This window comes from Zingiber officinale, chromosome 8A (genome assembly GCF_018446385.1).
Source record: "Zingiber officinale cultivar Zhangliang chromosome 8A, Zo_v1.1, whole genome shotgun sequence".
NCBI lineage: Eukaryota > Viridiplantae > Streptophyta > Magnoliopsida > Zingiberales > Zingiberaceae > Zingiber > Zingiber officinale.
In genome coordinates this window covers 2,444,098-2,469,362 of record NC_056000.1, presented here as the reverse complement: position 1 = coordinate 2,469,362, position 25,265 = coordinate 2,444,098, and the positions used below count along the sequence as shown (strand labels likewise).

Genomic DNA, 25,265 nt, shown 5'->3' with positions numbered 1-25,265 from the left:
ATGAGCAGGTCTAGATAACACACAAAGCAAGCGTGATGATATGCCATTTTTTTAAGAATGCATGCTTAAAGTTGGAAGTTACTTCGTGTCACTCTTGCTCATACTAACGCATAAGTAGAATCGGTAATGGATCACATACAGACCAAATATGAGCTATCCTGGATGTTCCTTGACACGTACACCACAAGTATGAGCTTTCCTGGATGTTCCTAGGCTGACTCAAGGACAAGTTGGTTAGCATAACAAGTCGAGATATATTTAAAAAAAAATGTTATTATCACTGAAAGAGACGATTCTGAAGGCCAGATTAGACAGAACATTTATGAGATAGGAACATATCTTACGAATACACAATCACATTTATGATAAAGGAACATTCTATCTAACCAATGAATCCGCGAAAACATCTAACGCTCAACTTTCTTTAGCAGAACTTAAATCAACTATAATACTCAAACCTGGAGGATCAAGGTGAAACACAGACTGCTTGACGAGCATATTACAGTGGACAAGTTAGCCAAAGTAGCAAAACGCTCAAGAAGCAAATGTCTAACTTTGACAGAGCTACCATGGAGCCTCGGGAGCCCAAGAGGGGTTTCTGTAAGCTCCAAGGATTTTCTATACGTACTTTTTTTTCAGCTATGGTTGAATAAAAGACCAACTATTGCCCATCTTTCACCCAAAATAACAATAAGGATAATACTTGTTGGAAATTTGCATCATTTGGAACCAAAACCAAACCATTTTGCCAAAAAGAACTTGTTTTTCCCACGGGTTTCACGTTCCTTCCCTGGAAGAGGTCCTGGATTTGGAGTCCGAGTTGGAGCCGCCACAACGGGCAGACTCTTTCCCTTTGCTGCAACAATGATATCACATGCTCAGGGAAGACTAAACTCAGTGATAAAATGAATATAATTTCTAGCAGAAATTGCCTTTGAATGTTCAAAGCAGTGGCAGGTGATTAGAAATGAACATGACCTTCAAAATAAACAAAAAAATAGCAGTGTTTGTAGCTTCCCAGATGCTAATGTGTCCAAACTGTGAGAACAAATAGCTTTCTAGGAAAAAAAAGGGCTACCGAGTTTAGTGGTTTTTGACTTTTCTAGATTTATGGATTAACTTTCAACCTCTTGGAGGATCAGTTTTTTGGTCAAATCAATGCATTCAATTTACAATCAAAGTATAGTCTGCACCCACTAAATATATTTCCTGCCACTGCCACTGAATTCATGTATCATAGTATATATATATTTAGTGGATTTAGGGGCAAGTTCAGTGGGTAATTTCAATAGTTCGACCAATTCTTTCACTGGGAAGTTCTATCATTAAGTTGGTAAGTCTTCCCTCAGTACCTTATAAAGGCATCTTGTGGGATAACCTAGTTTGCTAATGGATTATTTATTCTTCTTATATGCTCCTCTCTTCCTTCACATCACCTCTCACTATACTCTCTTCCTCCACTCCTCTCTTTCTAGTAGCTTATTGTTAGTTCATAGCAATTCACTAATGATCATGTTGTATTTATTTTCTCTAATGAAGACTCATCTAATACAGTGATAAACTTTTAATATTTGAGACTAAAACATGTTCAGACTAATTTAGCTTGGAGAAGTAGCGAGCCTGAAGTAAACATCCAACAAAAGTAAACAAAAATTAAACTTTTAAGGGGGTAATTTTGAGGAAGAATCATACAATGACACCATAACTCAAGATTACTCAGAAAATGGTGAAATGAAAACAATTTACAAAAAGATAATAATTTCTATAGGGCCTAGAAAAAATAAAAACAGTAATTTTGCATAACTTACAGTCATGGGTAGCCTTTCCATAATGCTTCTTGAGAGCTTCAAGAAACAAACTGTCTTTGTGATCTTGCATCACTAGTTGAAAACAGATGACAAGAAGATAACAAACTCAAAAAAGAGTTAATAATTAAGTCAAAATAAATATGAATAATTAAAGATTACATTGCTCAAACAATTCATGTCTGTAGTCGGGAGAAGAACCAGCGGAAAGCAATCGTACTGCCTCTGCATCTCTCTTTGCAACAAACGAAGATGTGGAATTAAGATTATGTGTATCCAAGAGAATACCTGCAAGCTGGAGACAGAATAATGATCACTAGAACTTGCAAAAGAGGGTGAAACCAATGATAAATATGACTTAGATTGTGAGTTCTACCAATAGATTTTTCAACTTAGGATTTTGAAGTAGATCATAGGCTTCTTCACAGTAATTATCTGTGAGAATTGTGCACAATGAACCAACCTATGCAAGAGAGAATGTATGAGAACTTTATAAACAAATGGCTCTGTTCTCAAATTTTCAAATAGTGATCAATCACCTCATTCTTGGTTTTAAGCACATCTTGCCCGATAACAAGCATACTTAATTGTCTGTTCATTAAAAGATTACCAAGATCTACCTGATTCACGCACGAAACAAGTAAGTAGTCATCAGAAATTAACACAGATGGTTGCTGACAATAGATTACAAAAGGTTAAACTACATCGAGCATCTTAAGCATCAGATACTGATGTAATTTTCTTTGGATATAAAAGGTATAATAGTGAATATTATGAGTCAAAAACTTCAACTGTCACTGCAAATAGAAGTATACAAAAGAGTAGTGAGGCCTCAAGCATATCACTTCAGTGTTGATCACAGAGGAGATATTGACCTTATGCATCATGGCGCCATGGAAGCTCCGAAATGAAGATTGGCACCAGCAGACATGATATGCGATGTTTGGAAGCACTCAAGCACACATGTAATGTTGAAAAGAAAGAGTAGATCTAGAAAGTAAAAGGTGATGAGAGTTACCTCGTCCGCAAAGAGCAGTTCTGAAGCATCAATGCCGACATGGAAAAAGAGCCAAGCAGCTTCTTCATGCTTGTTCATCCTCCCTCTCTCAATGTTCACCACTGGTATCACGGCCACATCTTCCTCCTCTCTATTCTGCAGTAACCATGCATAACATATAGCCGCCACCATCGTACTCGTCGTGCCTATCAAAGAAACAAAACCCTATTTGGAGAAATTTGGTAGATATGGTCGAATGACATGGAGAGAAGGAGCTTATATGAATTTACTTAAACCATTTGACGATCCGGAGAGGATGATCTTGACTTTAGATAGGACTTCTCCACGAGAGATCCTCCCGATCATTTTCCTCTGCCCACTGAGGAACGCGTTGATCTGCTTCACATCCCCTGAGGACAGGGCCTCCCCTGACCGATAGCCGGATTCAAACGCGGACGAGATGGATCTAGGTTGGGAGGATCCCTTCTCCTTCTCCGGCCGAGAGAGCGTCTCCAGCGAACACGTCGTGGAAGAGACAGACCTCCGATGCGCCGACTCCACCAGATTCCGCGGAGGCGACAGTGCCAGACATGCGGCATCCTCCGGAGGAGGCGGCGCAGGGGAGCGGCTGCGGAATGTGCGACGGGAAGTAGCCGCGGGCGATTGAGGCTCGCAGGGAATATCTTGGCGGAAGCGGGAAGTCCGACGAACCGGCAGATTCGGCGGGAGCGACGGTGGCGGATTGGAGGCAGTGGGAAGCTGAGGTTCGCCGGAGGGCAGCAAGGAATCGGAAGGGTTTCGATTCTGGCGCGAGGAGGACCGACGCAGAATTTCGTCGCTGATCCCTTCAAGCGACTTGTGCCTAAAAGCCCAACAACGTAAGCGTCATCATTATTAAAATATACTTATAATATTATTTTAATAATATTAATAAGTGCGAAGATAAAATGATAGAATATTTTTTAAAATAATAAAAATGATGGTAAACCAAATTTTATTTATTTTTAATATCCTAAAAATATACATACGCACGCATACCTCCTCGCGGATCTCGACAGGGGATCCTTCCGATCAAGCAACGGCGTCTTCGCCGGCTCTCTATGGTCGGCGGAGGCGAACCTCGGCGACCCAAAGAACCTCGCTGGAGAACCCGGCTGCCCGGCGGACGAAACAGCCACTATCTTCTTCGCCTCCTCCAGCCACTCCTGCGTTAGCCGACCGGTGTGATTTCTGCCACTGCCGCTGCGCATATTCCTCTCCACCTCCTCCTCCCCCTCCTCCTCCTCCTCTTCCTCCTCCTCATTTATGTTTCTTCTTTCGCCCATATAATACGCTCGCATATTGTTCACGTCGGCGGTGCCGAAGAACCAGTCGTTCATCAAGTCCGGAAGGTCCGGGAGTAGCTCGCCGGAGGCCACGTCCCCTCTCTTCTGGGAGCTCATTTTCTTGGAGTTGGCTCCCTGCACCATGCGACGATGAGAGGAAATTAACTAGCGATCTGGGAAGCGATTGCCGGGGCTGGAGATGGACGAACTGGAGTCTTATGCAACAAAAAGACTGAGATCACGAGGCAAGAAGAGTCCAATCAACGCTGCAGATGGTGGCTGATTGGAAGGCCGGCCGGCCGTTTGAACCAGTCTTCGAACACCGCAAGCAAACATCGCAGTGGTGATGATTAGCCAGTCAACCGACCGCCGTGAATAGCCGAGCTCGGGCTGGGCTTGTTTGGGCCCGAACCGGCCCAGTTAATTATTAAGTTTATTATTCTGTTTTATTTAATTAAGTCTCTTCGGCTATAAAATAAAATATTGACGCTATTTATTTATTTATTTATTTTACATGGAAATTGATGCAGAATGTCCATAACTTTGCCGCGGTGACTAAATAATAAAATAATCGCTAATTAAAGTATTTCCAATGAAGGAAATACAAAAAAAGGAAGTAATCAAAGGCGTAATCGAAGGATTGCAAACCCGATCGTTTCCAGCTGTTGTCTAGGAAATATTATCCGTAATTGCAAATTGTAATCCTTTTATGTAATTTAATATTCAGTATATCGTATAATAATATAGTATTTAATTCGTAATATTTATATGCGGTAAGTAATCTTCCGCCTGATTCTCCTCCCCTGCCCTGCTGCGCCTTCTCCGACCACCGCACCGCTTCTTCGCCAGACACGATGTTCTCCGACCGCGTCCATCCTCACTCTCCTCCGTCGCAGGAACGCTCCTCCGACTCCTCTTCCCAAAGCTTCATCCCCAAACTGCCGCCGCCGCCAGGACACTACGTCATCCAGGTCAAGAAGGACCTCATCCTCCGCGTGCCCTCGCCGGAGGACGATCACCGAGTGTCCCTCTACGCACGCCGCTCCGATTCCCGCCACCGCAGCCTCCTCTGCTTCCTCGCCTCGGCCGTCGCCTCCGTTTCTTTTATACTTTTCCTCGTCGCCGTCATCATTCTCTACTTCGTCTGCCATCCTAAAGAGCCCGTAATCTCCATCGACGCTCTCTACGTCAGGAACTTCAACCTCCCGCCGCCGCCCTCTCTCCGGAGTTCGTGGCCACCTTTCGAGCGCTCAACCCCAACAAGCGGCTGGGCATCCATTACCTCAGCGGGGGCGAGGTGACGGCATCCTACGGCGGGGTCAAACTCGGCGACGGTGCTTGGCCGGACTTCTTCCAGGAGCTGCGCAACGTGACGGTGTTCGACGCAGACCTGACGGCGTCAGGTTTCATACTGTCGTCGGCGATCCTTCAAGACTTGGTGACGGCTGAGAAGCGCCGTCGGGTGCCGTTACTCGTCGACGCGTCGGTGCCCGTCCAGTTTAAGGCCGGCGCCGTCACGAGCTGGACCATCATCTTCAAGCTTCGGTGCGACGTGACGGTTGATCGTCTAACGCCGGCCTCCAAAATTATTTCGGAATCTTGCGGGATCGAAATGCAAATTTAATTAATATTTATATTATTATGTCATATTTTGCGAGAGACTTGTTAACATTTTTTATCCCAATATATTTTAAAAAAATCCTGATAAATAATTCCAGTGTTATTTTTCTACTTGCTTATATTACTCAAATACTGTTGGCTCCCGTTGTAAAAGGGTAGAAATGACGCGCTAGGCTAGCTTGGTTCATTAATGGAAGGACTTTCTTTATGAGAAGAAGATATCTTTTAATCCTACGCATAAGGAGGCACATCAATAAAATGTCAGTGCCTAGAAATCATAGGGAGTCTCGGGTCAATATCCTTTGACATTTAAATACATTTAAATCAATACAAATCTGGACAAATAGATGAAGAATAGTAAAAATATATATGTGAGGGAAAAGTTATAAATGTTCCGAGAATGTACTTTCATTACAAAGAGAACTCTCCTTTATGTAACACCTCATATATCTTTTATAATCATGATATGACAAAGTGTGTCAGAGTTTGTTAGGTAAAGGGAAGTGTACAATTTAAATAATGTACAATAATTCTTTAAAGAAGCTTCCCTTTACTCATATGTATATATCTTTTATCATTTATAACTTCTTTTATTGTTGAAGCTATTGAAAGAATATACTATTATAATTTGTCTTCTTATGAAAGACACGATAGTCCTTAAAGAAGCTTCCAGTCTGACAAGTTGTTAGGAGTCTGTCAAGTATATCTTAGCCGGTCCTTAAGACCGATCGTCTCTGTTGAACTGCTTGGTTACATTCTGTATGGTCAACTCTATATTGTACTGGATGTATATTGGGTGGCCAATAAGGCCGACCGCCTTTATATCTGTCTCGACATTAAGTTGCTTAGTTATGCTCTGCGCATTATTGAGACATTCGTTTGGAAAATAATAATATGATGTCTTCATCGTGTTAGAAATCTGTTTGAGAAATGATAAGATGCTTTGTGTTCCCTGGAAGTCCCTCTAATAATTATGCTTTGCTGAAAATCCATCTGGATATGGTAATATAAGGTTAAGTGATCAGACTCGAGCAAACTTTTACCCAACCGAGCGGGCATAAAGAGATTCACAAACCTCGGGGATGTCAACCTATGACTGGTCGATTGTGAGATGGATCCAACATCCCGACTAGCCAAAAAGGCCGACCACCTCAAAACCCAATCGGCTACCAACTAACTAGACATGTTATCTTTTAGGCAAAATACTGGGCTTTATATATTTGACTGGATTAAGAGCTAGTCGATGATTACTCGCCCAGCTTATACCCCAGCTAGGGGTGTAATCGAGCCGAGCCGAGTCGAGCTGAACTTTTGGATGTCTGAGTTTGGCTCGTTTATAATCGAGCCGAGCTCGAGCTTTATTTAACGAATATATTCATGACTCACGAGCTTTTATCGAGCCTAAACGAGCTTAATAAATATAAATTATAAATTTAAATATTAATTAAAAACTAAATTATATATTTTTAAAAAATTATAATATTCTTGATAAAATTTATAATTTTATTCTAATCAATAAATTTATTATTGTTCATGTCTGGAAGCTAAGAAAACGAACCTGCCGGTGTGACGTGTCTGGAAGGTTGACCGCATCCCCATGACCCGGTTGATGATCTGTCCGCTGCGTTGACCAAGTCGTCTGAAGTCCGTAAACAGATACCGAGTACGAGAACGTACCCTGGCCCAGGGGGGCGCCCTCGGATGGATGAGTGAGCCGGTCGTGGTGCCGATCGAGTCGTCGCGGCTCGAATAGTAGATAAATGTCTGCCTGATGAGTAGCTAATACGATACCTTAGCACTCGAATGACAACTACTCGGTGGGCGACAACGACTGCCCGGAGGTGCTGACGGCACAGGTCGCCGAATGCGGCTACGGCAGCCGGAGGTGACGGCACTGGATGTCGAGGATGCTGATCGCCGGAGGTGACTACGGCAGTGGCTGCCAAAGTGGCTGCGTCGGCGTGGATCGAGAAGAAACGGAAGGTGGCGCGGTGATGGCGCACGAGGGAGAGAGGCGTCTTCTGCTCATGCTTGGCGACGGACGAGGGAGCTACAGGCGGCTGCTGGAGTCACCTGCGACGGGTTCGTGGTGAAGAAGAAAGGAGAGCAGCGGCTGGTGGGAAGGAGAGGTGGTGGCTACTGAAGACGTTCGCCGGCTGGAGGAGAGGAGGAGAAAAGCTCCCCTTTTGCTGTGCTACAGTCCCCCCCTTTTACCTCCAACCCTATTCTTGTTAAGTGACCAAACTGCCCTTTTTTCCCATTCCTAATTACGTCTAAGCCATCCCCATATATCCGCATCAATTATATTTGTCTATATTTTTCATAAGTAGAGTTCAAAATCTATAAATTCAATATCAAAATTATTATTTTTTATTATTTAAAAATTGGTTCATGAGCTTAACGAACATGTTCATGAGCTAACGAGTCAAATATTATGAAGCTTGAGCTTGGTTTGTTTATCTTAACGAACCTAATTAAACGAGCTCAAACGAGCTTTTATCGAATCGAGCTCCGAATAGCTCACGAGCAGCTTAGCTCATTTACACCCCTAACCCCAGCTGATCTCAACCTTAGAGCCCTAATGTTCGGTGAATGATGGAGCCAGTTAGGAGATGCTCCCTTCCATTGATCTTGACCATCATATTATCTTGACTTTAACTGTCACGTCATCTCCTGAGTTCACTTGTCATAACTAATTCAATTGTCATAATTCGTATAAGTGTTTTTTTTCCTAATATATTAAATTTAACTTTAAAAATATATTACATTTTGTAATGAAAATTATAATGTGAAGAAATATAAAATAAATAAATTATGTATTTCTTAAAAAAAATAATATAATATGGAATTTTAAAATAAAATTATTTAAATGCAAATATTTTATTATGCAGATATATCGATAAGGTTATTTTAAAAAATTAGAAAGTAAATCAACTTTAATAAAAAAATTTGCTTTTTTAAAAAATTAATCGATTAAGGGATAAAGTGGAATTTTATTCCTTGATATAAAATAAAGTATGCATGTTGATATCGAAACATTTGTATTGTTTTGTTAGATTTCCTCATTTCCATTGTATTCTTTTCTTCCTTTCGACGGGGAAGAGGAAAGCAGAGGGAGAAGGGTTAGCCATGGCGGACGCCTGCAACTCTCGGAGCCTTTCGTGGCTCGTAAAGCCCTGCCGTCCCGATCCCCGCCGTGAGATCATCGCCCTGACGCCGCTGGATATCATACACCACCTCAGGCCATCTTCCGCCGCCCCAATCGCGTCGCTGCCTGACGATCTGCTACTCGAGTGCCTCTCCAGGGTGCCGACGTCCTCCCTACCCGTCCTCCCTCTCGTCTGCCGCCGTTTCTCCCTCCTCATCGATTCGCCTGCCTTCCTCCGCGTCCGCCGCTCTCACGGCCGCCTCCGCCGCACCCTCCACGCCCTCTCCCTTTCCGATCTTGGTCGGCTCTCCTCTGCTTCCCTCTCCGCTGATTCTTCCTTGGACGCCTCCTGGGACCTATTTTCCACTTCTTCTGGAGCCGTCTCACTTGAAGTCTTCGAAGGATCCTTTTCCTTCGCTCATGCCCGTGTGGCGGTCCTCGGACGCGCGATCTACATCATTGGCCGCGGAGCTACCCTCCGGTACGACACTTGGACTGGGGCGGTCTCCCCTCGGGCCCCGACCATTTTCCCTCGCAAGAAATTCGCCGCCGCGGCAATCGGAGGCAAGATCTACGTGGCCGGGGGCGCCGCCCGTACTTCAGCGGTTGAGGAGTACGATCCGGTGGCCAATGCGTGGCGGGTAGTCGCGGAGGCCCCAAAGCAGCGTTATGGCTGCGTCGGCGCCGCTTCCGGAGGGGTGTTTTACATTGCCGGAGGTTTGCGCGTTGGCGGAGGCGGGACTGGAGTGGAGGCTGGGAGGCTAGACGCCCATATTTGCGCTGGATCTATGGATGCTTACCACGTGGATGCGGGTGCGTGGGTGAGAGGCCGGCCGGCCGCCGGGGCAGGGTCGGCGGCTGCGGTGCCCGGAGGTTGGTGCGTCGTTGGGGCATGCGGATCGGGGCCGTACGTGTACGTTGTAGCCAGCCACGCGGTGGAGCTTTCCTTTTGGCGTTGGGAGGGGAAGGTGCGGAGGGGCGGCGGCGGTGAGTGGACGCGGCTGTTACCACCGCCAGTGCCGGCCCGTTTGGGCCTGGGCGGAGCTGTTCGCTTCAGCTGCGCTGCCGTGGGGGAGGAAAAGGTGGTGGCGCTAGTCCAAGTCTCGGTCGGGTGCTCTGGCCATGGCGGTGCAAGATGGGGTTCGGACAATTTGGCGGTGGAGGGCGCGTTGCTTGTGTACGACATAAGGAGCGGCGAATGGAGTCGAGGCCCGGACCTGCCTACGAGACTTCGACGCGCCGCTGTTGTCTGCGTCGAGTTCTGACGAACGTTACCACCTACCATGTAGCGTCATTAAGCATTCACCAAGAGATTGATAGTTATAGATGTGATTGCCTAAAATGATGATCAAATTCAATGTTTGAGATATGTCTATGGTCAATCGCTTGCTTTCTTGGATCAAACTCTGTAGAATTTTTCTGTTCTCTTTCACTTTTGTTCTCGTTCATCCATTCAGACACTGGAAATATCTTCTTAACAATTATCTTTTCAGGTATTTGGACAAGCTGCTCCTGTGCCTGCTCATAAGCTTGGCATCTGGTGAGATTAAGTTCATATGATTACTGGTGAGAGTTTTTTTTTTTTTTTTGTTTCCTTTCACTTTTCTAGATTTTAAGTTCTGTTTATTCCACAGGAAGTATTGTGACACAAGCATTTAGTCCGTGCAAATCTATCTTTGCTTGGACTTGATTACTTACTGGTTGTCACTGGAGGCAGCCATGTGATTCTTATACATATTTTTTTTCAGTTTCAGAATCCCGAGCATTCATGTAGTGTCTACAACAAGCTCCGTGCCAATTGGTGAGTACAATATTTGCACTGCATCTGATGAGTTATTTTTCCATGAACACATGAAGGTTGCTCTACATGGTCAAGACAGAAGATTAATATATGAATTTTTGCTTCATGCTAGTACATTGTTGGGCCAATTGATAATAAGATATCATGACATTAGTGTAAAAGCAGTTTGGTTGGTTTGTTAACGTCAAGGCTGGTATTTATTATATATCATGACAAACCTGATTCTATCACATGAAAGAATGAACTTGCTGTTGAACATATATTGTATCCTGCAGGATTCATTTTTCTCACATTTAGACTTTTATTATCCACTCTTTGCGTTTCTGATTGACTAGGCTTTTTTTTTGTGTGTTGGTCTTTGGTATGGAAGATCAAATTGTAGTTTACTTTTGTGTTGGATTATTATTTATTCAGGAGTATCATTGTTTGAAGAGTAGAGCATGTAGGCTGTGATGAGTATAGAAATCTGTCTGTAACTCTCACTGCGTAAAAATAAGCTATTACAAGTTTCCTGTGTTGCTGAAAGATGGGAACAAGGTACTCCAGTAAGGTCATGACTTAGAGCATTTATTTCAATCTTTATTATTAATTAAATAAGAGGGAAGCATTAAAGCATCATCCTACGATTCTCTTTGAGCTGTTCATTTTCATTATTTGACTGCATGCTTTTACCCTCATTCATTGTTGTTTGGCTCCAAGAAATAATGAATATTTAGTGATACTTATCTAGTTATCTCACATGCTATCTCAGAACTGGATTCTGCACCTTGTTCATTGTTTATTTGTCTCACTTAATTGGCTCTATTTGTTCGACTCTGCTTGTTTTGTCTATTTGTTTGACTGGATGTGACTTGTTTGATGCTCTTGATCTACTACTTACCCCGCAATTTATCATGACGATATTGACTTGATTCCGATGTCTATTTTTAAAATAAAATAGAGTTACAAATAGTTAGGCTGCTTTTGATACGTGTATTTTTTATTTTTATTTTCTAAAAAAATACATATTTTTAAGAAAATAAAAAATGATAAATTTTTTATCATTTTTTATTTTTCTAAAAAATACTAGTTATTTTTTTAGAAAACAAGCACGACAAACATAAACTAAATATTATTTTTCAAAAAATATATGTTTTCTAGAAAATGAAAATAAAAAATACACGGACCAAACACATACTTAATATTTTAATTTTTTTCATCCCATTAAAAAAAATATATATCCTGTGTATTCTTGAACCGTTTGTGATTGGGTGTCTTGTGGAGCTTCTAAATCAATTTTTCTATAAAAATAGTATAAGGACCAAATAAAATAATAATACCACGAAAATCAAGTTTAGCTAGCCTTTGACTTGGTTGGGCCCACATGACCAATTGATTCGGATAAGATTATTAAAGTGTGGGCGTGGCTACCCTGCTTTGCTGCTTCCTATTTCCTAATCCCCGGCCATGGCCAACGCTTCGGTCGCTCCCCTCACTCCGCTTCTCGTCTCCACGGCCGCCTCCTCCCCATCCCTTTCCTCCCCTCCAGAATCCATCGCCGTAGTCGCGAGTCCGAGCAAACCCTTAGGCAACAACCACCGCCACTCCGTGCACAAGTACTGCCTCCTGGCTCGACGGAGGCACCTCGTCGCCGGGGTTTCCTTGTCCGCGTTCTTCTGGAAGGAACCTCTCTCTTCGTTGGCCCGTGAGGTGGAGGTGGGTGCCTATCTGCCGCCCTCCCCCGTCGACCCTTCCTTCGTCGTCTTCGAAGCAACCTCCAAAGACACGCCCGCTCTTCGTGCTGGTATGTGCCCCCTGTTCCTTTACAGGTTCGTAGAAGATTTGGTTCGAGAGATCTATATCTTCTTCCTACATTCTCGATTGGATATGCATTATGCGATTGGATATGCATTACCTCTCTCTTACCTTATTAAGTTCTCATCATTTGGTTAATTGTTTATCTAGAGAACTAAAAAGGCACAAGGTCCATAATTATTCTTTTAACAGTTTTAAAAAAAATCCCTTTGTTACCTATCCTTACCTAGACTATGGATTAGAAGCATTCCTTTTTCTGCTGTGTGCGACATTATTGAGCTTGTGTGGAAAACATTTTTGTATTCATAAAAAAAAAACATAGGGATGAAGATGCCATGGCATTGCTTCCATTTTGCACTTTGATAGTGGTTCTTATTTCTCTTCAGCATCTCATAGGTTTTCCTGTGCAGGCAATGTGCAACCATACAAATTTGTTCTCCCACCAACTTGGAAACAAACGCGAGTTGCAAACATACTCTCAGGAAATTATTGCCAACCAAAATGCGCTGAACCATGGGTAGAGGTGAAATTTGAAGATGAAAAGCAAGGCAAAGTTCAGATTGTGGCTTCACCGCTAATTCGACTGACAAACAAGCCCAATGCTACAATTGAAGACATTGGAAGCCCTGAGAAATTGATTGCTTCCCTTGGACCTTTTGTCACTGGAAACACATTTGACCCTGATGAGTTACTAGAAGCATCCGTTGATAAGCTTGGTGATCAAACAGTAAATTCTTAACATTTGCCTTTTCCTTTTAGCCTCACACTTTTAAACTTATTTTAGAAAGGTAGCGATTTGAGAAATTATAGTTAACCATTCATCATCTCAGAATTCTATAAACAAACATAGAAATTATAGTTAGCCATTCATGACCTCAGAATGGTGATCATTCTCTAGTTTACAAGTTCCCTTTATTTCTTGTGGCTTGACTGAATTGTAAGAGAGACTCTTTGGTGATACATCTTTGGTCGTCTTTCACCACCATCAGTTAAATTACATCAGTCAGTCAATTTTTCATGATTATGTTCTTGGTTCTTTACATTATTCAAGAATATCAAGTGAAATGAGCTTATTAGCTTATCATCTTTCATTATCTCAATTGCAGTATTACAAATATGAACTCGAGACTCCATTTGCTTTGACGGGCTCACATAATCTAGCAAAGGCCACTGCCAAAGGAAATACAGTAATCTTGTTTGTAGCAAGTGCCAATGACAAACAATGGCCAGTTTCTCAGAAGATTCTCAGAGCAATGCTCGAGTCCTTTCAAGTATGAGTATCCTCATGATCGAAGCCTAGTGTGATTACCTAATTCTTCTACTCTAATGTTGTTAATGGCGTCATATCTCCCTACTAGATTTGAAGACTGAAAATTTGATTTTGGCGTTTCCTAAAGGCAACAGAGCGGAGACTTAACTATTCTTCTCAAAGTTATGAGACTTTTTCATATTTTTGTCCATACAAAGTGTCTAATCGTTAATGCTTGGAAAGAGATTGAAAGTTTTTTCCTTTGTGAATTGAATTGAATTGCCACAGTTTAGGATGAATAAGTGTTAAATAATTTGGCTAAGATTAATCTCAAAGGAATTTTTATGTAGAAAATATTGGAAGGCTTCTCTTTGTTATAAATTATACTTGATCCTTTTCTTTTGAATCTCTACTGCGTCATTTATTTTCATCATTTCATCAGAATGATATTTGATTTGCGGAATGAAATTTGACCAGAAAAAAACGAGTGCGGATATCGTGGGGGTGTAGACGTGTAGTTAGTGATTTTTTGGCAAAAGTTGGCACTGCCATAAACCAATTTCTCTGATACAATCAGTCAATCCAGGCCAGGTTTCAAAAAGATACTCATGAATTTATTAAAAAGTAGAATTTGGATACTAGTTGCCCACTAAATTAACATTCCATTACAGAATTTACCACTTTAGTTCCTCATCGCACGACCAGACAGTGAGAAAAAGACAAGATGAAGTAGAAGATGAAGGACCACTCACACAATCGACCGTAGTAGAATAATCAATAACACTCGAGGCAGTAAATGCAAGGTTCAGAAAATCATTGGCAAAAGCTAAAACTGCATGGCAACAACCGAGTAGTATAAATTTCTTGTAGTTGCTCCTTTCATGGTACTTAGCTAGCCTTGGCAACTGAGAATCGCCAGACACTTTCAACATTTCACATCTGTCAAACCAGTATAGCCCGGGATTTCTGCATTCGACTTATAAGAACTTCTTTTACGAAGTGCTGCTAACCTGAAAACAACGAAGGCAACTATAAATCAGACATTTATTGCACGTTAAGATACTAAGAATGTTAAAAGATTTGAGCATCAGGGTTTTTGGACTTGACATCATCATCCCGGAGTCAATGTTATCCATGCCTTTCTGAGAGAGAGATTTCCTGTCGTGGCTGCTGATTTTGTAGGACTTGTTTTTACTATGTTTTTGTTTCCGAGGTTCTTTCTTTATGATCTTGTAACGTCGATGGTGCCCCTTCACAGTGTGGCAGTCAGATGTAACCGGTGGGTCATAGACATCTGGTGCCCACTTGACAGTCAATTTGGTATTCGACTGCATGCCTATTTGAGCACGGCTTCCTTTCAAGGCTGAGATAAGCTTTGGAGTAGTAGACTGGGCAAGCCAATAAGAGTCATTCTTATGTTTTAAAATAACAAAGTTACATATATCAACTATTCTTTATCAAATAAAATTTGATTGTCAGATAAGTTGAGCGCCCAACTATACTCTGGATCAAGTTTAATCAGATTCTAGTATACGTTAAACTAAGAAGCAATTCCACAAGAACATAAATAACCAGATAAATTCAGATAGGTATTGAAGGCACTGAAAGGTTGAATTGAAGAATGTGCCATAGAACTGTAATTATGGTGAAAATTACAAATAAACCAGACAAACCAAGTCAACGAATCTAGCAGGTTCATTAAACCAGATTCTAGTATCTTGTATCTATGGGATATTAATAAGTCAACTTTGGAATATTACATTGGCTGACATGTATAAGAATCATATTCAAAAATCAAAATTAACTTCAATGTCACTTGGACTTTACACCTAGGGACTGTTTGAACGTCTATGACCCTTTTGTGGCCATAAGTGAATGTGGACTCCCTCTATGCTTAATAAGCTTATACAGCCATAAATGGCTTAAGCTAAGGCCTTTAAAGCAATATGAGGAGGATGAGAGTCATCCTAACATTAGTTAGGAAAACTAAAGAAAGATGATTTATCCTAACATTATATGCAACAACTTAATGTGACATCTCTTTGTAACAAAATTCGGACAGCGGATAGATTTAAAAAATGGTATGAAAACGAACTTACAGGGTTTTCAGCGTTTTCAACATCTCTTGTTATACTCAGTGGTTCTCTTGTGTCCTGGGAAGGAGGTGATTGCAAATATTCCATCAAGTGTCCAGAAGCATGCTTGTTAAAATCCTCCAATTTATTGTCATCCATTGGAGTTATGTCAACCTGATTGACAGCATAAGTTTCATCCTGATCTGTATCAAGGTCACTATCACTAACTACCTTATAAGAATCGCCAACATGAAGGATTCCATTAAAAAACTGTCCAAGTTCTCCAATTATCAGTTCATCATTCTCATTTATAGACAAAATGTCAAGATCCTCCAAGGCTACATTCTTCAAAATATTTTCCACGATGGTAGGAGTACTGCGTTCATGCTTCACTGAAGATTCCATGAAGTCAGGACTGCAAAAGAATGGATCAGTCTCAGAATCCCTAGAAATTATCTTTTTGCAAGACAAACAGCTGGCCAGTCGCTTGAACGCTGTAAAATAGTATTCCTTGTAATAATCAGCAACATCTATGATAAGTTAACGGAAGTAAAGAAGTTATATGCCACAGCTAAGTTCTAGATCATAGTTGTAATAACTGATGTTCCAACAGAGGGATTTTTGTTAAAAGAGAATTCATCTCACAAGATATTGATAACTTTGAAGTGGTGAAATAAATATAATAAAACTTTTGATGCACATGTAATGTAGGTATAGCTCTTGGTTCGAAGAACAAGAATCCAAAGTGTATAGCATAATATCTGAGAAGATGATCTATTGAAATTGAAATTTCATTCACTTTCCAAACATGTGCAATGCGCTTGGAATCGTACAGGTATTTATATTGAGTTAGTTTCGAGAAGATCTAGCTCCAAGGAAAAGAATCACATTTCGAGGAAGATAGGATCTTCAATTATTATTCCTTGCCAAATGAACAAAAAAAAAAGCTTTAATCATCTTTACATTTGTAGACGAGAAAAAAAAAAAAATCCAAGTAGCCAAATCTGCAAACAGCAGTAGCAAGGATTGAGCAAGTACAATAATGATTAAAAAAACATCTTGTGGTAGACTTTTGGTTCCCTGCAGCAATTATGGATTTCATCTACGAAAAATGCAAGAGGATTATTAGTTATATTTTTATGATCATTCACCTAGACAACCTATAAACTGTTTGGTTAAATGATCCAGACCTGCAAACTGTTTAGTTATACAAACTGACTGAATAAGTGTCACCAGGCATATCACCGACTATTGAGTACTGAGTACTGGCTATCTGATGTTCCTTTCAGTTCACATCGATGAAATGGTCAAGCGACCTCGAGGAAAAAAATTCCAAGACAAACAATCCCCTTAATAATCCTCAAATTAAACGTCTTAAGAACAAAAAGAAGAATCATCTCATCAAAACGCAAATTTTCTTATAGCACCTAAAAGATCTATACTCATAAAACAGTAATCTATTAAAAAAAATAACAAATCGAGAAAATAAAGGAATACCTCTATCAAATTTCTTTACGCGTCCGCACCAAGAACAGCAAAACCCAAACTTTAAGATCCCTAGGCAACTCGAAGCACGTGTCGATGAATGAGGAAACAAGACAAGAGGGAGCAGGAGAAGAAAATCGAATGGAGAAGAAAACCTAATTTGTTCGCAACCGGGGTGAGATTTTAACACCCCTCGGGAAGCAAATGTTAGCTAAGATTACTGCGACGATTCCACTTATTACGCGTTTGTTTAAAACGGCTGGAATTGGATCTGCTATAGGAGGTAAGCGGAAACGAAGAAGAGTAGAAAGCTGATCGCGAGTGGAGGGTTTCTCCGAGCACCGAAGGCATGGTCGATGCTCTTCGAAACAAATGGCACAAAGCCCTAATCCGCCGCCAATCCCAGTTTTCCGAACTCTCCCGATCGCATGCAAAGCGAGAGTACCGAAATATTCAGGAGGAGGAAGGAGGAAGACGATGAAATTTGCGCGACCTGATCAATAGATCGGAAGGAAAGGGCAATGACGCTTATAAAGGCGCCGCTTTTGTGCAGCGAGCTAGTCGGTCGCCACGTTACCCTAAAGGGACCACGTGTTCTTATGGCTTCGTCTAATAATTACAAGGGTAGATCTATGTGTCTAAAACATGGGTGATAATAAGTATCATTCCGTGGAAGGATAAGGATGAGGCTTGAGACCGTAAAAATCACCGCTGTGCCAACCAATCCACCAAACTCGGAAAGAACCTGGTCAGCGGTCGAGAGAACCTCCGCGGCGGTGCCAGCGGAGATATGACGTCTCGGAACAGCGTTTCCAGGCGTATGAGTGGCTTAATTTTCCTGTTTGGTGGCTCGGACCTGAGTCGCCAGGCACAGGCGTGTTTGACCAATAGAAAGCACGCAGATTCTTAGACCGGTGGACGTAAAATCTGACCAGGCATCGGGTTCAACTGTTTCGTGCCAAGCACTCGGATTCTTAAACCGGACCAAATAAATCGATTCGACCGATTAAATCCAGAATAAAAAATAAAAAACTAATTTAGTTCAATTGGATTTTGAAAAGTGAAAGCGGGCTGGCGGATCCAAATCGGAAGAGATCCGAATCCGTCGACACGACCGTGAAGAAAAGGGATCGGCGGCTCTCCGCGGTCGCGGTGCTGCACGGAAACCCTACGCGAGGTTTTTGCTCCATCGCTCTCTGCCTGCAACCGATTTACGACGGTTCTAAGTCTTTTTCCAGTGTAGCGGCGGGCGGCGGCGACAGCAGAGGACATGGTGAGGCTGACGGCGGACTTGATATGGAAGAGTCCGCACTTCTTCAATGTCATCAAAGAGCGCGAGCTCGATCTGCGCGGTGAGTACTTCGCCCTCTGCTACGTGACTTGCTTGCTTGTTCTTCTTCTACCTATCCTTCCACGGCCTATCGTATTCTCCAAATCACACGCATTTGGAGCCGTCGTGGTTCTGATGTGCTGTTTCTGATGGTGGTTTCAGGTAATAAGATCGCGGTCATCGAGAACCTTGGTGCTACGGAGGTGAGTTGGACTTGGCTCTGATTTCCTGATTATTGTATTTATTCTTGAGCTCGTTTTAAGTGTCCCTAATGTTAGATTGCATCAGAGCTAGACTTATGTCCTGACATACAGTTCAAAATTAGGCTTTTACTGTCAGTATTAATTTCCGGCAAAGTTTCATTGTGAAGTTACTGGCAAACTCAGATGGATTACATTGGATTTCTCAACATTCAGTACCGGTCTTGACTTGGACATGCATTGTAATTTGTGTTAATGTAATATTCATCACTTGTGTGACAAAGCATCGTTACTGTGATTTTATGCCTAAATGCATACAGTTAAGAAAAGAAGTCCTTGTGACAATATTCATTTCCTTATCTTACTTGTTTGTTTGGAGAGAGAGGGGAGGGGATCTAACCGAGAAGATGATACTCGCCCTAGAATCTTTATCTTACATGTTCACATATATTTATCTGATTTATTTTTTGTCTGTGCAGGACCAGTTTGACACCATTGATTTATCTGACAATGAGATTGTGAAGCTTGAAAATTTTCCCTACTTAAATCGTCTTGGTACTCTGTTGATCAACAATAACCGCATCACTCGTATCAATCTGAATCTTGGAGGTTGTATCTTGGGCCTTAAGCAGAATTACCTGCCTGTAATTCATTGCCTTTTAAATCACTTTTCTTCCACTAATTTTTGCAGAATTCTTACCAAAACTGCACACACTGGTTCTCACTAATAATCGGTTGGTAAACCTGGTGGAGATTGATCCTCTAGTATCTCTTCCAAAGCTGCAATTTCTTAGCTTACTGGATAATAATATTACAAAGAAGCCAAATTACCGACTGTATGTGATTCACAGACTCAAAAAGTTGCGTTTGCTTGATTTCAGGAAAGTGAAACAGAAGGTTGGTTGAGTTAATTTTCTGCTGGATCTGTGTTTTATTATTTTAACCTTACTGTATATTTTGCTATTCAAAATATTACATCTACATTCAAATAGTTATTTTTTTAAGTTTCTTTGCTAAATTAATTTTCTAAAGAGTAGTGGGCAGATGTATGAGTCTGTTACTTGGACACGGCATTTATGCCTCCTTGAGCTAGAGTAAACAAGAATATGAAAGCATATGGATGCAATGCTCTAATCACATTGAAGTAAATTATAGAGGAAATAAGTATGTCCTCCGGAGGATTGAGATTGTGGTTGATTGAAAGGTCAAGAGATCGTTGAAATTAATTAACATCAAATCCATGCCAAAATTTAGGTTCACTTGGCCAGACTAGTGCTAATTCTAGTTGTATGTTGATATGAGTCGGCACGATACTGAACTATTCCAAGCTACCAATGACAGTAGTAAAACAAGATCTAAAACCTTAGCGTACAATTTTGTTAATGTTTGTTTTTAAAATTAGTTCATCTGAAATATTACATCGCTGGCTCTGTAGGGTGATTTACCATAAATTTCTAATGTTTTAATTTTAGAGGTAAATTACTGGGCATGATAATTGTGCTTGCTGCTCCTGTAAAATTTTTTGTTTTGCTTTATACTAGGCACTTGTTTCACTTTTTTGTTGTTGTTGTTGTTGTATTGGTGCTGTTTACACTACTAGGAGAGGACTGAAGCAGAAAGGCTGTTTGCATCAAAAGAAGCTGAAGAGGAAGCAAAGAAAGTAGTAATTCCAAAGACATTCACGCCGGTTGAGGTTCCAACTGAACCAAATGTTTCACAATTAGAGCAGCCTCCTAAAGTCACCCCCACTCTGGAGCAAATTACTGCTATTAAGGTAACTCCTTCCTCTTTGCCAATAAATGATGTGCTAGAAATAAGTGTTCGTCCTAATGTAATGCATCTTTTTAATTTAACCACTTATTATCTGAGTTACCTCTATCACAATGCTGAATGACCTGTTTTTGACAACATTTACAGTTAGGAATTGTCCCATTTGTTGATCTAATAATTTGTTATATGCAGGCTGCGATCATCAATTCTCAAACTCTTGAAGAAGTTGCTAGGCTTGAAAAGGTATGTTCATCACTATCGAACAGGCTAGTTAAGCAGTTATAGTAGAATACACCTGTTAGAAATAAGTCTTTGTTTTTCTTCTTCTAGTTTTAATGCGTTACCAAAATTGTGTTTCTTTCTGCTATACAGGCACTAAAGTTAGGTCAAATTCCTGAAGAATTTATGAATTTGGGAAAGGAGACAAATGCGTCGGAAGATATGGTAGTTGATACAGTGAAAGTAGATGACCAGAATGAAGGAAACGAAGTTCAAGATAATGACCAGAACGAAGATGTTCAGCCAATCGAACAGGTTCTCTCGACCTAGTATTCAACTTGCATTGCCCTTTTATTGGGTGTATTAAAAATTGTCAAATTGCCAAAAGACCACCACCATTGTTGTTGAAGCATTGGGTCAATATGCCAAAAATCATGGTCTCATTTTTGTTAAAAGGTCTGATTAAATACAATGTACTGTTAATAGATGGAACATATTTTTACCAGACATTTTATTATTTTTTTTCCAGATATTTAACACCCTGAGTTGTCTTTGCATTTGGAGGATTGAACTGTTTCTTGAAGAGTCATTTCTAATGCCGCCTTGTTTCTTTCTTCGCTTCAGGACTAGCAGCTGATACTACAACTGTGAAAGGGGTCTATTGCTAATCCTTTAGTGTTATCGTCCAACTGTTTGAAGCTACAAATGGGCAACTGAGTGTAAAAGCAATTGCTGAGCTAATTCCTATTCATGCGTTACCAAGCAACAAAGTGTTTGAAGCCTGCTTCATGCATTTCTATTCTACTTCATCAGGAAGAGAAAAAAAACACCCTTTTGTTAACAAAGTTAGTTTCTGTAAAAGATATAATTCTGTATTAATCCATCCAATGAATGTCAAAACTGTGTTTGTTCTGTTGAGGAAAATTAACCTGCCAGCCTCGGATGATTTATCTACTATTAGTTTCTCTGGAGTTGCCACTACGATATGGTTTCTCTTCCCTGTTCTTGATTGTGGATGATTTGATTTTGATGGTGTGTGTGTGTGTATATATATGCATTGATTGAAGTAGTTCCTTTAGGGTATTTCGATAAAGGTTCAAGCTCAGGTCAAACTCTGATCAAAACAATAAAACAGTGCAGCTCGATGTCGGCCACTGTGTGGCCTCAAATTGATTCATTAATAATCCTTTTCCTTGGGCATAAACAGTGGAGCAACACGAGGATAGAGAGGTTTAAAGTAATGGAACAACTTGGAAGCGAAGGGAAAAAATTAAAACACAACAAACCAAAACTTGAAAGTGACGAAAGAGGAAGCGAGCACAAAATTCCTTCTGCCGCTAGCTTAAGTACGCTCCCACCATAACGACGATCATGTGTTCTCTGGATCTCTCCCTCGCTGGTTGCTCAAGGCACGTTAATTTTGCCCTAAAAACCCATGTCTTTGGCTGAGTTCTCGGCACGCAAGGCATTACAACAATATGGGTCTTGTGCGTGAACTTCACGGTGCAAATATTCAGGGCTTAAAGTATTCTATAAAACTCATGCTGATTATGGTCATTCTCATTTCTATTTCCATTCAGTTCAATTCTCGTCAACAGACGCCAGACCAAAGAACTATAACGAAAGTGTAACAAAAAGCTTAGTCTTTAAAGGATGCATTTTTCTTGTCCATTCCTGAAAATCCTCCATGAACAATCATTGTTCACGATAATTACTTTTTTCTAATAGCACTAGTCTTCTTGTTGTGTATAATTTAACCATTCATTAGTTGGTCACAACATAATGTTTTAATTTAATTAGCTAAAGTATACAATGGACTCCAACTAGAAACTAAATATAAATTGTTGTTTTATTATATTGAAGCGTTTCAATCAGAGGAGTGTGGTTCCACATGTTAAAGTTGTAATATTTATAATTTATCTGTATGAAAAAATTATAAATTATTTATTTATTTATTTATTTTATCTTTCAAAACATGAAGTGTTATGAATGTGCTCCTTAGTCAAATGCCTAGCCTCAAAGACCTATGACATAAAATATTAGAATTCTCCATCATAATTTAGAGTTTATTTCTTTCCTTTTTATATTTATAAATATGGGCCCCCATTTTCTTGCACTTGTTAACTTTAATCATGAATGAAATTTGATTAATAATAGAGAAATGTTAAATTGAAATTTAGTTCTCCGATAAAACAAGAAAAGTTCACCTAACTTACATACTAAGATAAAAATCCTAAAAGATTTTATTATTTTCATTTTAAAAAAACACAAAATGTGAATTGGCTTTCAAACATTGAATCTTGGATATGAGGTAGTAGAGGAGCGCTTATAAATTTAAAAGGGGAAGAAAATAATCCAAAATTAATAATATATTTCAACAGCGTTCGAGTGAAATTAAAACCACTAATAGATAAGAATCTTTACATCAAACTTGCATTTTCACAAAAGTTGTGTCATACTTTAAATTTAAATTTAAATTTATCAGAAAAATTTAAATTCAGAAATCGACTCTAAAATATTCATCTTTCTCTATTTAAATTTTACATTTCTACCGCGCTAATGGGATTGATATAATGCTACGTTGATTTGGTGAAAACAACTGGACAAAGACACTTAATATTTTTATATCCAGAACGGTGCTTACGATTTCAAACCAATTAAAAAAAAATAGTTCCATTTATCCTGCATATCTTACCCCAGGAGCTTAAAAAAAATTTGCATCCAGTAATTATATATATTTATATGTAATATACAATCTCATAGCCCTAGATCAACACGGAGGAGATAAATAATAGATAACTATTAAGCATTAATACAAATGGCCAAGACATAGAGGAGGTATAATAATTATTTTTATAATATTTAGGATAATGGTGATTTCTTTTGATAGATTTACTTTTCGAGAAAGATCTCATTTCTTTTTGGAATTAAATTTCATATATTTCTATTTCTTTTTCTACCGTATTAGAATTAAATGTAAAATCCATATATTAGGCTATTTTGGCTTCGACAATAACCTAGCTACTCAGGGTCACGCGATTTCAAACAATTAATTAAATTAAAAAGTGCGAACGTTTCAATCTCAAGTCTGGCTTTGTCTTTTACAGAGCTCGATCGGGCGCGTGGGAGCGGCGAATGCGTGCGGCCTCCCTGGCGAGGAGGACGAAGGGAAAAAGGCTTCGCTGAGACGCGCGCGGTCGGTGCAGTGGTTGCAGTGGCGTTGTCCTCACAATTTAAACTACTCATTATTACATTGCCATGGTCCACTCCGCCTAGGCCTAGCTCACTGATCATATCGTCTCATATCTCCCTATCTCCGATCCTTTTCTTTTTTTTTTATATTTTTTTTCCTGGTTTCTTTCTTGTTCTCCAATACTGTCATCATTTCCCACCGCTAGCTCCGTTTCTCCATTCCACACTCCACCTTCTCACAATATCCCGCATCCCTCCCTCTATAAGTTACTTCCTTCTCCGCCCACTTTTTCTTGTTTCTCTGTGGGGGGTTTAATTTCTCCTCTTCTGCGAGGTTATTTAATTAACCTCGCAGGGATCAGAGAACAACCCCTCGGGCCAAGATTATGGAGCTCCGCACCCACGCTGCCACCGCCAAGAAGCTCTGGAATTATCTGCGAGTTGCATTTTTCATGATGAGGAAAGGCTTCGCGTCCAGGCGACGGCTGGCCATGGAGATGAACCTCCTCATGAAGCGAGGCAAGTCTCTAGGCCGCAGCCTCATCTTCCAAAGCCACCACCACCACCGGGCGCCGGGGATTGGGAAGAATGTCTCCACCCTCTTCGGTCGCCGGGAGTACGAGTTCTCGTGCAGCAACAGCCCCAACTACCCTGTTTTTTACCACGGAAGGCGCCACCGCCACAGCTACTTCCCCTGCCTGCACGCCGCCGTCGTCTCCGACGACGACGCGAGTCCGTGGGCCGCCGTGGTGCCGCCGAGGATCGAGTACTCCCCGCTGCCGGAAAACTTCTTCCTGTCGTCGTCGTCGTCCCATGATCTCGCGCTGGGGGAGCAGCGCACGCCGCTGCCGTCCGCTTCGTCCCCGTCCTCCGTCCGCGTGATGGACTACCCGTCGGAGTGCGAGGAGGAAGAGGATGGAGGAGAAGGCGAGGTGGACGACGAGGCGGAGGAGTTCATCAAGCGGTTCTACGAGCAGCTGCGATCGCAGAGCCGCGTGGCATTGCTTCAGTACCAGGAAATGGAGTACCAACAGATGCTCGCCAGAGGATTATGATCCATCCATCGTCTATATGTACGTAAGTAACGATAATCAGATATGGTCAAGCATGCTTCATTATATTTGCAGTGGGGTTAATATGTGATCTTTAATTAATTATTACTATTACTATTACTATTACTATTACTGCTGCTCTCGCGTGGTGAGAATCGAATGAATAAATGAAATGATGTATGTAAATATCTGTTCGACCATGT

The 25,265-nt window shown here is 40.9% G+C and overlaps 7 protein-coding genes across 13 annotated transcripts; 5 read left to right on the top strand and 2 right to left on the bottom strand.

The window, feature by feature from the left end:
- Positions 1-338: 338 nt before the first annotated feature.
- On the bottom strand, positions 339-3,668 carry LOC122011871 (protein prune homolog 2-like). The gene is made up of 7 exons (XM_042568284.1): positions 3,093-3,668; positions 2,824-3,008; positions 2,345-2,425; positions 2,182-2,268; positions 1,968-2,100; positions 1,809-1,880; positions 339-856 (listed from the first exon to the last, which is right to left on the bottom strand). The coding sequence occupies exons 1-7, from the start codon at positions 3,166-3,168 to the stop codon at positions 720-722; spliced, it is 771 nt and encodes a 256-aa protein (XP_042424218.1). The 5' UTR covers positions 3,169-3,668; the 3' UTR covers positions 339-719.
- Positions 3,669-4,981: 1,313 nt separating this feature from the next.
- LOC122009560 (NDR1/HIN1-like protein 13) lies at positions 4,982-5,751 on the top strand. Its single transcript, XM_042565763.1, has 2 exons — positions 4,982-5,269; positions 5,320-5,751. The coding sequence occupies exons 1-2, from the start codon at positions 4,982-4,984 to the stop codon at positions 5,749-5,751; spliced, it is 720 nt and encodes a 239-aa protein (XP_042421697.1).
- A 3,034-nt stretch (positions 5,752-8,785) lies between these two features.
- On the top strand, positions 8,786-14,013 carry LOC122011867 (F-box/kelch-repeat protein At5g26960-like). 5 transcript variants are annotated; one of them, XM_042568277.1, is made up of 4 exons: positions 8,786-10,461; positions 10,644-10,696; positions 12,901-13,217; positions 13,597-14,013. In XM_042568277.1, the coding sequence occupies exon 1, from the start codon at positions 8,877-8,879 to the stop codon at positions 10,158-10,160; it is 1,284 nt and encodes a 427-aa protein (XP_042424211.1). In that variant the 5' UTR covers positions 8,786-8,876; the 3' UTR covers positions 10,161-10,461; positions 10,644-10,696; positions 12,901-13,217; positions 13,597-14,013. The 5 variants fall into 5 exon arrangements, with proteins under 5 accessions (XP_042424211.1, XP_042424213.1, XP_042424214.1 ...); XM_042568279.1 differs by lacking the exon at positions 13,597-14,013 and having other exon boundaries at positions 8,786-10,180; positions 10,389-10,461; positions 12,901-13,019; XM_042568280.1 differs by lacking the exon at positions 13,597-14,013 and having other exon boundaries at positions 10,530-10,696; positions 12,901-13,019.
- LOC122009556 (psbP domain-containing protein 6, chloroplastic-like) lies at positions 12,143-13,767 on the top strand. Its single transcript, XM_042565758.1, has 3 exons — positions 12,143-12,479; positions 12,901-13,217; positions 13,597-13,767. The coding sequence occupies exons 1-3, from the start codon at positions 12,143-12,145 to the stop codon at positions 13,765-13,767; spliced, it is 825 nt and encodes a 274-aa protein (XP_042421692.1).
- A 318-nt stretch (positions 14,014-14,331) lies between the features above and the next one.
- On the bottom strand, positions 14,332-17,813 carry LOC122011866. 3 transcript variants are annotated; one of them, XM_042568276.1, is made up of 4 exons: positions 17,312-17,813; positions 15,839-16,308; positions 14,847-15,127; positions 14,332-14,749 (listed from the first exon to the last, which is right to left on the bottom strand). In XM_042568276.1, the coding sequence occupies exons 2-4, from the start codon at positions 16,217-16,219 to the stop codon at positions 14,665-14,667; spliced, it is 747 nt and encodes a 248-aa protein (XP_042424210.1). In that variant the 5' UTR covers positions 16,220-16,308; positions 17,312-17,813; the 3' UTR covers positions 14,332-14,664. The 3 variants fall into 3 exon arrangements, with proteins under 3 accessions (XP_042424210.1, XP_042424208.1, XP_042424209.1); XM_042568274.1 differs by having other exon boundaries at positions 14,332-15,127; XM_042568275.1 differs by having other exon boundaries at positions 14,332-15,127; positions 15,839-16,229.
- A 612-nt stretch (positions 17,814-18,425) lies between these two features.
- On the top strand, positions 18,426-21,772 carry LOC122011865 (U2 small nuclear ribonucleoprotein A'-like). The gene is made up of 8 exons (XM_042568272.1): positions 18,426-18,651; positions 18,792-18,832; positions 19,309-19,438; positions 19,521-19,726; positions 20,430-20,603; positions 20,792-20,842; positions 20,972-21,133; positions 21,443-21,772. Exons 1-8 carry the CDS (start codon positions 18,570-18,572, stop codon positions 21,446-21,448), a joined length of 852 nt encoding a protein of 283 aa, XP_042424206.1. The 5' UTR covers positions 18,426-18,569; the 3' UTR covers positions 21,449-21,772.
- Positions 21,773-24,203: 2,431 nt separating this feature from the next.
- On the top strand, positions 24,204-25,194 carry LOC122010921. Its single transcript, XM_042567386.1, has one exon. The coding sequence runs from the start codon at positions 24,397-24,399 to the stop codon at positions 25,063-25,065; it is 669 nt and encodes a 222-aa protein (XP_042423320.1). The 5' UTR covers positions 24,204-24,396; the 3' UTR covers positions 25,066-25,194.
- Positions 25,195-25,265: the final 71 nt, after the last annotated feature.

What these genes read in the sequence shown, in the direction of transcription:
- LOC122011867 (XM_042568277.1), top strand. Translation starts at nt 8,877, where the DNA reads ATGGCGGACGCCTGCAACTCTCGGAGCCTTTCGTGGCTCGTAAAGCCC.
- LOC122011866 (XM_042568274.1), bottom strand. Translation starts at nt 16,219, where the DNA reads ATGGAATCTTCAGTGAAGCATGAACGCAGTACTCCTACCATCGTGGAA. An exon ending in TTGAAAACGCTGAAAACCCT is followed by an intron (nt 15,128 to 15,838) that starts GTAAGTTCGTTT and finishes TGGCTTGCCCAG; the next exon opens with TCTACTACTCCAAAGCTTAT.
- LOC122009556 (XM_042565758.1), top strand. Translation starts at nt 12,143, where the DNA reads ATGGCCAACGCTTCGGTCGCTCCCCTCACTCCGCTTCTCGTCTCCACG. An exon ending in CACGCCCGCTCTTCGTGCTG is followed by an intron (nt 12,480 to 12,900) that starts GTATGTGCCCCC and finishes TTTCCTGTGCAG; the next exon opens with GCAATGTGCAACCATACAAA. An exon ending in ATAAGCTTGGTGATCAAACA is followed by an intron (nt 13,218 to 13,596) that starts GTAAATTCTTAA and finishes TCTCAATTGCAG; the next exon opens with TATTACAAATATGAACTCGA.
- LOC122011865 (XM_042568272.1), top strand. Translation starts at nt 18,570, where the DNA reads ATGGTGAGGCTGACGGCGGACTTGATATGGAAGAGTCCGCACTTCTTC. An exon ending in TCAGGAAAGTGAAACAGAAG is followed by an intron (nt 19,727 to 20,429) that starts GTTGGTTGAGTT and finishes TTACACTACTAG; the next exon opens with GAGAGGACTGAAGCAGAAAG. An exon ending in AAGTTGCTAGGCTTGAAAAG is followed by an intron (nt 20,843 to 20,971) that starts GTATGTTCATCA and finishes TCTGCTATACAG; the next exon opens with GCACTAAAGTTAGGTCAAAT.
- LOC122010921 (XM_042567386.1), top strand. Translation starts at nt 24,397, where the DNA reads ATGGAGCTCCGCACCCACGCTGCCACCGCCAAGAAGCTCTGGAATTAT.
- LOC122011871 (XM_042568284.1), bottom strand. Translation starts at nt 3,168, where the DNA reads ATGATCGGGAGGATCTCTCGTGGAGAAGTCCTATCTAAAGTCAAGATC. An exon ending in CGGATCGTCAAATGGTTTAA is followed by an intron (nt 3,009 to 3,092) that starts GTAAATTCATAT and finishes TTTCTTTGATAG; the next exon opens with GCACGACGAGTACGATGGTG. An exon ending in AACTGCTCTTTGCGGACGAG is followed by an intron (nt 2,426 to 2,823) that starts GTAACTCTCATC and finishes TGCGTGAATCAG; the next exon opens with GTAGATCTTGGTAATCTTTT.
- LOC122009560 (XM_042565763.1), top strand. Translation starts at nt 4,982, where the DNA reads ATGTTCTCCGACCGCGTCCATCCTCACTCTCCTCCGTCGCAGGAACGC. An exon ending in CCGTCATCATTCTCTACTTC is followed by an intron (nt 5,270 to 5,319) that starts GTCTGCCATCCT and finishes TCTCTACGTCAG; the next exon opens with GAACTTCAACCTCCCGCCGC.